Below are 11374 nucleotides of genomic sequence, written 5' to 3'. Positions count from 1 at the left end.
CGGTTACTACCGGCGCCGTGGCTTAGTTGGTTAAAGCGCCTGTCTAGTAAACAGGAGATCCTGGGTTCGAATCCCAGCGGTGCCTTTTTGTTCTTTCTTTCCTATTTTACGTGTTTTCCATTGTCCCAATATTTTCTATTATTCGTTGCTCAACACTTATTGGATTTTAGAAATAAAGGTGGATCAGTCGCTTTTTGTTGTTCCTCCAGAAACATACTCTATGGCTTCGTTGAAAACACAGAAATGTTATGTATTCACTGTTGAAGAAATTTACTATACACCCATCTGACCACATGGGGGCGATGAAACAGCCCAGAAAACCAAGAATCCGTCAGACTGAGATAGAGGGACTGGGTGAAGAAAATCCCGAGGACACCAAATCTTGTATACTCTACATTTCATCAAGCAAATGCTGTTAATCTTTACTTCACGACGATGTCTGCTGTTTCAATTCAAGTGTTTGTTATATTCAATCCGGGAGAGAGGAGGGAAGAAGACCTATAAACAAAGAATAATATAGTACTTTGTCCTGTTCGATGCGGCAAGCGACATCAAGAGCGGAAGTTAGACGGCTTTGTCTTCAAAATAAGACCTCCTAAACGTGATGTCATTAAGCACATATCAAATCACCATAGCTAAAAAGATCAAAGCTTTCATTCTCATGTAATTAGGTAAATGATTTTTGTATTGATACTAAACTACAACAATAAAACCTTTGCAATATATTATAAATATTTATCTCTTTCCAAATATGCAAAGCAGATACAGCCCACTGCAAAAACCAAAGATAAGAAAAGGAAAGACATGAAAATGGAGTTTCACAGGTACCAGATGTGCACTTTTGCAATTAATTATTTGTAGATTATATTTGTAATTAATTTTGATGTACTATTAGCGACTTTTTTTTCACTTTGACATCAAGTACAGAAATTTGAGTGTGCGGTCTATTTGCTTATTTCAGTGGGCTACAAGCTATGAAAATTACAATTATAAAATCTGGAGTTAGGGTTGTGGATTTCAAACGAATAGGCCCCGATAATGTATTGATTATTGTAAATGTTTGGTGTTGCTTAAAATGCTGCGCGTTAACGAAAAAAAGGCCTTTATTTTGAAGACATCGACAGGAAGTCGTGTGGTTTGCTGCAGCACTTGACCCCCATCTTCTCAGCTCGCTTTAAAGGACACAATGCCTCTCCTCAGGGAAGACCTTTCGGGGTGCGCGGTGTGTCTGAGCTGAGGGCAGATGCGGGAGCGTCGCTGGAGGACACAGATGTCGAGCGAACCGTGGAAGTCGTGTCCGAGATAATAGCAGAAGTCCCCGGCGGAGCATGGGACCGACGGGGCCGCTGCTCGCTCTGCTGTGGCTCCGCTGCGCTCTGCTCTGTGCAGGTGAGACACAACAATGCATCCACACTGCTGTAATGTTTACATGGAAATCTGCACACATTTGATTCATCTGTGCCCGGAAAACATGGCTGCACGCAAGAGATTGAAACCATGAAGTGTCGGCGGTCGTCTGCTTGTTAATCATCATTGGACGTCTTGTAGTTTTTCAAAGCTTCTGATATCCCGATCACAGCAGAGCACTCCTAGAAACCCTGACGTTCACACCCGAACAGGAGAGGATGTCATTTCGTCGCTGTCTCCAGTGTCACTCTGGTGAAGTGGTGTGACAGATGAAGACGGAATGTTTTCATCGCTGCGATCGGATGCAGTGAGGAGATGAGGCGGCCACCGTGGAGACCTGCGGGGGTATTGATCTGTGGTGGGGAAACGATCAGGGTCAGTGTGGAAACATGGATGCTCTTTCACAAATGTGATGCTGCTATCAGCATTACATCACTGCTTCTCTGCAGCAGCAGCACCCCCCACCACCACCACAGACAGACAGACAGACACACACACACACACACACACACACACACACACACACACACACACACACACACACACACACACACCTCTCCCTCTATGATCATATCCTGCACTTTATTGGCAAGAAAATAAAGCAGGCTGCCAAACCGACAGACGGGTCAAACCATCTCAGGCTGCACACGTGTGTGTGTGTGTGTGTGTGTGTGTGTGTGTGTGTGTGTGTGTGTGTGTGTGTGTGTGTGTGTGGAGGAGGGAGAAGTCCTTGAGAACAAGTTGTCACACAGACAGTTTAGCACACACTCTCCCACACACATGCCAGAACACGTTTGACCTGGGAGGCCTGAGCAAGAAGAAAACCTGGTGTGTGTCTTTTCTTTATTTCAGTCCATTTTCTGATCCACTTCAGGGGATTAAATGCTTTTGAAAACAGCGCAGTGGGAAAACTGACTGCAGCACAGTCTGAATCCACCTGCTCCACTCACTCTCAGGTACAGAGTCGGAGCCTTTATCAGCGCTGGGATGTAACTTGCTGCATTTATTCAGTGTACAGTTTAGCTTCTTGTACATTTTTCTAGTTTGTGAAGATAAACTTTATTGATCCCATGGCATTACAGACAGCAAGGAGTACTCCTTCCACCTCTTACTGTTGCAAAATACATGACCATCAATGAAAAATGATGCACTTCTCTTCAATCTCTTGTGACGGTTCTGATGAACGTGATGCATCAGATTTCTGCTTGAACACACTGGAAGGAAAAACAGCATGAGAGCGAGGAGCAGGGTCTTCAGTTCACAGTGGCATTTCTCTTTCTCTGCACTACCTGTTGCTGTGATCTGGTTTGAAATATGTTGGCAGGTCAGCAGCAAAGTGGGCCAAAGGTTTGGCAGAAGCAAAACGCAGAAGCTTAACCAATACAAAGCCCGTGTTGCTTCTGATGCTGCACGTAAACATGAAGATGAAGCTGAAAACCAGAACATCCAGAAGATTCACTCCGTGCTGACCCGACCAACCTGCTGACATCAGCTGTTTTTGGGAAGGCGCAGCAGCAGTCACACAGTGTGCTCATTTATTGATCATCGATGATTGAGAACATCTGCTGGAGTCAAAACAGGGATCAAAAACTCAGTGCACCAAACAGCGACATTGTGCAGCTCTACTTTTCAGACTTTGGGGCCCAGTCCAGTTTTGTGTGTGTGAGTGAGTGTGTGTGTGTGCGCGCGCTAAGTTAGCCATATCCTGGTAGTCGATATCCATCACTGAGCTCTAAATGATTCCTCCCCCCCCCCCCTTGCTTCACTCTGCTGATTTATAAAGAAAGCCTGAAACAAACACACACTCAGCAGAGGCGAGCAGACTCTCTGCTGTGTGTCGACGGCGGGTAAACATTGTTAAGCAGTTCAGCGAATGTTCTGTCTCTGTGGTTCTGCTTAATTAAGAGGCTTGTTAGACAGCATCTTCTCGCATGTGTTTCATTCCTGCTGTGGCATTAAGCAGCAATGATGATTAAAAATTGAACTTAATGGCTTTACATTCTTGTTCTCAATATAAGAATGAGAACAAAATCCTTCCCATTGATGTTACACTTACGTTGCAGGTGAAGTCACTGATACCTCTCTCTCCTCTGGCATCAAGCCTTCCTGTTTTCAGGCTCTTCAGAGATCTAGCCGTGATCCTGATGCCTGCTCCCTCCACAGAGGTGACGTCTGTGTCTTATTCCTGGCGCTCCTCTTGGCCACCTCACTCTCTGTGTTGTTCCCTGGAGCACTGGTGCGATGGCAGCGGTTGTTTTACTGCTGCCGCTGCTTCTGTTGGCCTCATGTGATCGGCTCCCCTGAAAGGCACTGAGGTCATTCGTCACGTCAAATCATTCTCGGAAAGTTTTCGCACCCATCAGGGACAAAAGATCTGAGTGCAGCAGAAATATGGCCACATCCCTTCATGCCTTAATGCTAGAAAATCTGTCAAGTGTCAGCATTCGTACTATCAATCTGTGAAGGCCGTTAGCTGCTCTGCTGGTGACATATGAACCTCTGCAAAAGGACTGTGGAGAGCGACTTCACTGACGTGTTCATTCCCATCTCTCTCTGTCTCTTTGTCACCCAGCAGGCTGCAGCGAGCGAGTGGAGGTCCATACAGAGCGCAGGGGTGTGATCTACAGTCCCTCCTGGCCTTTAAACTACCCCCCCGGAGTCAACTGCAGCTGGCATATCCAGGGAGGTCAGGGAGAGGTCATCACCATCAGGTACAATCCCTCACACACACACACACAGCATACACATGGCAGCTTATGTGGAGCAAGCGCCTGAAATGATCGATGTTCTGCCCTAGTTTCCGAAACTTCGACCTGGCGGAGTCAGGGAGTTGTGTGGGAGACTGGCTTCTGCTGACTCCGACGTGGAGCGGGGAATCCAGGCTGTGTGGCTCCATGCTGCCTCCGCCCTTCATCTCCATCAGGGGCCGTGTTTGGCTCTATTTCCACTCTCAAGCCAACAGCTCGGGGCAAGCCCAGGGCTTCCGCCTCTCCTACATCAGAGGTAAGCTGGACGAGGGAGGTTATTGAGGTTATCTTTGTGCAGGCCTGAACCTGAGTGAGTCCTTAATGTGCAGTTTTAGAATGTGGTGGCATGATGGCTTTTAATGCCATATTTCACATCTCCATACACTCATTTATTACACTAACTCATGAATTAGTGTCTCATTATAGCTGTACTTTTCTTTCTGTCATGCAGCGTAGAAATATGTCTCCCTCTCTCTCCCATTGTTGGGTGTTGGCTCTGTTTAAGCTGCTTGCTCAGATCTCTTGTCAGTCAGTGACGCTTGGTGTGCCAGTTATGGGCCACGATGAGCTGAGCCTGCAGGCCGCAGGTGTCTCATCATAGACAAACGATTGCATGATTTTTTGCGTCATAATATCAAATTGTTAATAATTTGAGTTGTCACAGGTCTGGGCTTTTTGAGGAATTTTGCCGTGGCTTTCAGGATGGCCCAGCAAATTACAATTTGCAGCCTGTGACACTGGATCAGGATTTCTGTCAACTCTGGCAGAGAGTATTAAAATGAACAAGTGTGGATTAGCCGGCAGACTGTGCTGAAGAAAACTAAACCCATTAGGCAGTGATTGGCCTCGCAGTAGTGACACGGAGGAGCATTTGTGCTGGCAAACTGTATGTGTGTAATTGGTGCAGGATGTCACACTAATTACATTGCATACTATAGAGATCACTGTTGATTTTGTGTGGCGTTGGAATGAAAATACGTTCCGTTGTTGCACTCAGCTAAAAGCTAACGTGTCACTTTGTGCGATGTTGCAGTCTTTCCCTTCAGTGTTCGTAGCTGGTGTTGCAGCCTGTCAGTCTGTTTTCTCTGTAGGCCACCTGGGTCAGAGCAGCTGTCAGTCTGATGAGTTCCTGTGTGGGAACGGGAAGTGTCTTCCCCGCTCCTGGAAGTGCAACGGTCAGGACGAATGTGGCGATGCCACAGACGAACGCAGCTGCTCCCCCCCTCCCACTGAGGCTCAGCCTGGCCTCTGCCCCTTTGGCTCCCTCCCGTGCACTGAGGCCCAGTCCACCCGCTGTCTGCCTGCCTCTCTGCGCTGCAATGGAGTCCATGACTGTCCCGATGGCACCGACGAACTGGGGTGCCCGGACACCACCTGTGGCAAGCGTTTGGGGAACTTCTACGGCTCCTTTGCCTCCCCAGATTTTTTCCAGGCCAACAGGAGCGCTGTGGCGGAGCTCAGATGTTCCTGGTTGCTGGACACCCAGGACCCCAAGCCCATCGTGCTGCAGCTGGACCTGCGGCTAGGGCCCAGAGACTCGCTGCATGTCTACGATGGCCTGCTGCAGCGGGCAGAGCACCTCTTACAGGTGCTGTCGTATCATAACAACAGGCGCCCGGCGCTGCTGGAGTCGAGTCGGGGACAGATGAGCGTTTTATACATGGCCCAGCCTAACAGCCCGGGACATGGCTTCAACGCCACATACCAGGTACTGCAACCTCTCTGTCTTCTTTTGGGTTCTGTCTGAAGGATTCAGCACTTCTCTGCTTGTGTGTTGGTGCAGAGAACACAATCGATCAAGCAGAGAACAAGTTGCCGTCTCAGTGTCTAGACAGTTACGTCATTCTCTTCCGTCCTCCTAGGTCAAAGGTTACTGTTTCCCTGGCGAGCGTCCCTGTGGCAGTGATCAGGGCTGCTATTCTGAACGCCAACGCTGCGACGGCTACTGGCACTGCCCATCCGGCCGCGACGAAGAGGCCTGCCCGACGTGCCCGGACGGAGAGTTCCCCTGCGAGGGCGGCACTGGAGTGTGCTACCCAGCCTCTGAGCGCTGCAACAACCAGAAGAGGTGCCCGGATGGGTCCGACGAGAAGAATTGCTACGACTGCCAACCTGGAAACTTCCACTGTGGGACTAACCTGTGCATCTTTGAGACGTGGCGATGTGACGGCCAGGAGGACTGCTTGGACGGGAGTGACGAGAGGGACTGTCTGGCAGCGGTGCCAAGGAAAGTGATCACGGCCGCCCTGATCGGCAGCCTGGTCTGCAGCCTGCTGCTCGTCATTGCCCTCGGCTGTGCCCTCAAACTCCACTCCCTCAGGAGCAGAGAGTACAGGCAAGGCCTCAAGTTTTCCTAATTACCCTCAACTCTCAGTCTACATCTCTTCATTTGTCTCTCATTTCCTGCTGTCTGTCTGCTCTCTTTGACCTTCTCTCTCTCTCTCTCTCCCTTGCAGAGCTTTTGAGACTCAGATGACTCGCATGGAGGCTGAGTTTGTTCAGAGAGAGGCTCCCCCTTCATATGGTCAGCTAATCGCCCAGGGTCTCATCCCCCCGGTGGAGGATTTCCCAGTCTACAACCCCACACAGGTAGTGCATTCACGTTAGTACACAAAATGTGTTTCAATGATTACTGTCGGTCGTGTTTTGTTACTCAGAGGAATGGTTTGACATTTTAGGAGATGTCAGCCAGCAGCCAGTTAGCTTAGCTTAGCATAAATATTGGAAGCAGGGGGCAAACAGCTAGCCTGGTTCTGTGTGAAGGTCATAAAATCTGCCTACCAGCACATCTCTAGATCATAAAGGACCACACTATGTCTTGTTTGTTCTGTGTAAATCTGTGTAAAAACAACAATTTGCTGTTTTTCATGAGGTCATGTGCAGAGCTATTTCTTGGCCCACTGCTTTGACTCCCTGACGTCCATGGCGCCCACTCAGTGATGACAAGAAACAGTCCAGCAACTGGTCTTATGGCTTTAAAGCTTTGAGTGTAAAATCAAAAAGTACCAACAGCTTTAATGGAGGTCAGGACTTAGGGTGGCAGGTCTCCTCCTAAACCGCATGCTTGTTTGGATACTGCCTGATGGAAGTTGCATGACATTTATACTACTTCTAGCTTGGCAGCAGCACAGATATAGTGCCGTAAGTGCTCACTATTTCAGGTGAAATGCTTCATATTGTGGCTCTCTTTGTCCCCTGTTTGTCTGTCCTCCTCCTCCTCTAGGCCTCCGTGTTACAGAACCTGCGGTTGGCGATGCGCAGGCAGATCAGACGTCACTCAACTCGGCGCTCCAACTCCTCCTCTCGTCGGCGTCTCGGCCATCTGTTAAGTCGCCTGTTCCACAGTGGAGGGCGAGCCAGAGGCCACGCTCCCCTGCTCAACCCGCCTGGACCCACACAGATCACGCTGGGGCTCCATAGCTACAGAACTGCGGGGGTTCAAGGGCCTCAGGCAAGGGCCAGGTCTGGAGCTGGGTTTGGGGATGATGTATCTGGCATGCCGGGGTCCTGCTCCGCCACCACGGACCTGGAGCCCTGCACGCCCGAGAGCCCTGCGTCACCCCTCTCCCTGCAGTCAGTGGACAGTCCAGAGGAGGAGGAACTTTCACCTGTGAGCAGGGAAAGCAGCAGGGCTCCACAGTCCGAGCCCCCCACCCCTGTTCAGAGTGACTCTTCGTCCCACATTGGACCCATGCCCTCTCCCCAGGAGGCCTCTGTACCCCCGTGCCACTCGCGGGCATCTAGGAAACTGGTCCTGGAGCTCGCTGTTAACTTAAAGGGTGTTTCCTTGAGACGTTACTCACCCTTGGGGCCCTTGTCCCCCGTCTCACCCCCTGTGTTCTCCAACAGCTCGCAGACATCTACACCCCACCCTCACTCCCAGGGGCTAGAGGTGACTTCACCCTCTGAGCCCTCGTCTTCTTCTGTGAAAGCAGAGGACAGTGATAACCACTTTACTGTGGAAGTGCCAAGCAGGGAAATAAGAAGCAGGGATGAGAGGAGGAGGGAGCGCAAGAGCAGACTCTGCAGGCTCAGCAGGACCTTCAGTGATGAGGGGGGGGATTCAGGGAGGGAGACAACGCCATGCTGAAGAGTTTAGTCAGATACTGTCCTTCCCCTCACTCTGTTGAGTCCTGCTGTCAGCAATATCTGCTCTGCTAAAGTGTCCTTGAAATGTGTCCCTACCATACCTAAACCCACCACTAGGAGGAGGTACAGTACAATATAATTAGCGTCTGTCCTTTCAACAATTTGAATGCATAATCAGCAAAGGAACAAGTTTATGCATATGCAGTCTTTTCCTAAGAAACCAGCGTTGGTAGTGCTTATGGTCTGTGCTGTATAGAAATTTTTGACACAGTGAATTCAAACACACAACCCTGTTTAACCCATTTGGACATAAAGGTATCACAAGCCTCTTCCAGAAAATCAGACTCAGTTTTGGCCATCATTGACAATATTGGCAACATGCCAAAGCAGCCTTTGTGTTGTTACCCAGAGCCATTATGCACCGCTTTATACTGTGAACCATAGAAGCCTCTGAAGTGACAAATCTGAATTTATCTGATTAATGGTCCCCTGCTCAGTCTTATTTCCACTTTATTGTATAAGGTGGTGGTACTGTTATTATTGTAGGACATTTCTAGAAGGTCATGGTTGGCCATAGCAGTAAAGGATAAAGCTGGCAGTATTTAATATCTTTGTTATTGTCAACAAATCATATGAGAGGCCAAAACCAAATGTTGCGTTTGTCCGTCTTTCAGTACTTTTTGACTTCACTTTTTTTAAATCTAAATCCTTTCCCAAAACAGCAGCGTATTCAGGCTTTAAGGGGAAAATATTTGCTGGAGACTACTTTTAGCTGCAGGTACACATTTGGTGCACTACATCAGGCCCCACAGACAGTAGGATGTCATTAGGATGAGTACATTATTGGTTTTGGACTTTTTATGGGATTTGTTGACAATAAGAAAAACATAAAATATCACCAGACTTAGCCTTTAAATACAACTTAGAACCACAAACGTTTGACCCTGTGTTCAGCATTTGTGTTAAGCTACGCTTCATAACTGCTGGTTGGAGCCTTATTTACAACCATATGAGATACCAGAGCAGTTTCTATCTTCTATCTTAGTCTTAGCCAAAAGGCAAATAAGCATATTCTTCAAAAATCTCAGACTATTCCTTTAACACTCGTTAATCCAGTCATGACAAACCCTGTCATTGTTTGTTCAGCATATACTGGACGTTTCCAGCACTATTCTTCCTCTCCAGTGATCCGTCAGACTCCCCACGAAGAACCTTTTCGTTATCTTTTGGAAGTTGTATTGAACAGATCTTTCAATTCGGCACCTTTAACTTGGTGTATCGTCCGTTTTAAAAAGTCAAACTTAGAAACTGAGATGGTGAGTCCAAGTATGTTGCCTGTAACTCTGCTCAGCCTCTTGTCCTCCTCCAGTCGAACCCAAACCGTCCTCTCAAGGAAGCCTTTCCTCACTTGAATGAACCTGTCTGTGTGTGTCAGCGTCTGTGTCCGTTCAGTGCAGACTGTATGTGAATGTCGAGCGAATGTCGGGAAGAGAGTCTTCAGGTGATCGTTTGTGGAGTCGGTACCTGCAGTACTGCTGACTGCAGGCGTCTGGACTGCTGTTTATTCCACTGGAGACTCATATCAGGATGTAAAAAACAAAGACCTCTATTTTTCAGTCTTCAGTGGAGACCTGTACTTGTCTACTTTCTATTTCTCCCTCTGCCTTGACGTACACTGACGCTGACTGACCCTGGTCGCCTTTGTCTCTGATGTTTTTTGTAAAGCTCATCTCTCAGAGGTGCGGCTCCGGTGACCCTTTGCTAATCACTGTTGGACTTCTGAAGAATGTGTCACTTTTCTTGAACTCAGTGATTTCTGCCTCTTTTACTGCAGGATATTGATGGTGATCCGAAAAGTCCGATTGCCAGCGTGGGTGGTGAGAGTCAATGAGCAGAAGCTGTTTCTAGCTGCAGTGTTTCTGTCCTGCTGTTTTCCCTCATGTGAGCTGAATGTGCCATGTTAGCCTCATGTGGACCCTTCTCAGAAAACTTTAGTCATTACCGGCTGCTACGTTATGTGCCATTAGAGATACTTCCCCTTGCAATTCTTGCCTAATCTGTTTTGATTTCCTTTCCTTTTCTTTGAGATGTAGAGAAATACAAATCAGTTTGCTTATTCCTAGTTTCTGCATTCTGTGCTCTTTATCCTTGTACCTTGTTGCTGAAGTCCAACCCCTTTTGTCCTCATTTGACCTAAAAGTGAAATAGTTTAGCTGCTGGGAAAAAAAATCACATATCTGCAGAATGTATGTTCTTACTTGCTTTTTAATGTACAGTTAAAATGCCTTAATGTTTTTTTCTCCTTGCTCTTGTAAATATTGTGGACAGTTTCATGGCCCACAGTTGTGGTGAAGAGATTTGCTTCGTCTGTGTGTCTGCACACAGCTTTATGGTGTGACATGGCCTGACTGGAGTCATAGTGCACTACTGTGTCAGGAATCTCTGGGATTGTTGGGGGAAAGAACATCTGTTTTCCATGAACCTTATTTGAGTGTATTTACCTGTTTGACATTCGTCGCTTTGATCATTTTCAGGCTGATGATAGACAATGATGACCATTTTGAATTTGTTCCATGTAAAGAGATTGTGTCACGTTGACTGTTAATTATGTTTTCTTACCTGTCAGTCAGGTTCAAGGTTTTCTCTTCTGTTCCCTCCGTTTTACTGGTCTGATAAAGTTGTGCAAACTGCTGGGCAGAGGCCACGTTACCATCCTCAAAACTTTTTTTTTCCCCATGATATTTATTCACTCTAATCAGACCCAGTGGGTCTGCAGCACGCAAGTGAACACACCGGATCAAGGTCATTGGAAAGTAGACATCGACTGAACCAGGTTAACTCTCCCTGCTGTTTGACTTGGAAGCTTCTTCCCATCAAAGGCTGAAGTCAACATGTACTGTTTGTATAAAAGCATTTTTCTCTTTTTGAGAACTATATTTGTATATTTTGTGTTGAAAGGGAAATGATCAAACCCCTGGACAGATTTCTGCTCATTAGTTGTTGTTTTCCTGTGCTTGCAATGAATAAACTTCAAGCTCTTTATCATTTCTGGAATTTTTCCAGTGTAGGAAATGCTTTCCTTTTTCTATCAAAATAATACTATATAATACTTAATAATACTTGCCAGTGCT

At 47.4% G+C, this 11374-nt stretch overlaps 1 protein-coding gene and 1 non-coding gene across 2 annotated transcripts; both read left to right on the top strand.

The window, feature by feature from the left end:
• The first annotated feature begins 11 nt into the window (after positions 1-11).
• On the top strand, positions 12-85 carry trnat-agu (transfer RNA threonine (anticodon AGU)). The gene has a single exon. It is a non-coding gene; the product is annotated as a tRNA-Thr (tRNA).
• Positions 86-1130: 1045 nt separating this feature from the next.
• Positions 1131-11289, top strand: lrp3 (low density lipoprotein receptor-related protein 3). Its single transcript, XM_070958212.1, has 7 exons — positions 1131-1389; positions 3980-4118; positions 4205-4410; positions 5246-5862; positions 6017-6489; positions 6611-6743; positions 7378-11289. Exons 1-7 carry the CDS (start codon positions 1329-1331, stop codon positions 8242-8244), a joined length of 2496 nt encoding a protein of 831 aa, XP_070814313.1. The 5' UTR covers positions 1131-1328; the 3' UTR covers positions 8245-11289.
• Positions 11290-11374: the final 85 nt, after the last annotated feature.

The sequence above is a fragment of the Chaetodon trifascialis genome, chromosome 1 (assembly GCF_039877785.1).
Source record: "Chaetodon trifascialis isolate fChaTrf1 chromosome 1, fChaTrf1.hap1, whole genome shotgun sequence".
NCBI lineage: Eukaryota > Metazoa > Chordata > Actinopteri > Chaetodontiformes > Chaetodontidae > Chaetodon > Chaetodon trifascialis.
The sequence above is the reverse complement of the archived record's forward strand: the minus strand, read 5'-3'. Positions and strand labels throughout refer to the sequence as shown.

Coding starts and splice junctions, on each gene's coding strand:
- lrp3 (XM_070958212.1), top strand. CDS start 1,329: ATGGGACCGACGGGGCCGCTGCTCGCTCTGCTGTGGCTCCGCTGCGCT. Junction 1,390..3,979: donor CTGCGCTCTGCTCTGTGCAG/GTGAGACACAAC, acceptor TTTGTCACCCAG/CAGGCTGCAGCGAGCGAGTG. Junction 4,119..4,204: donor GGAGAGGTCATCACCATCAG/GTACAATCCCTC, acceptor GTTCTGCCCTAG/TTTCCGAAACTTCGACCTGG.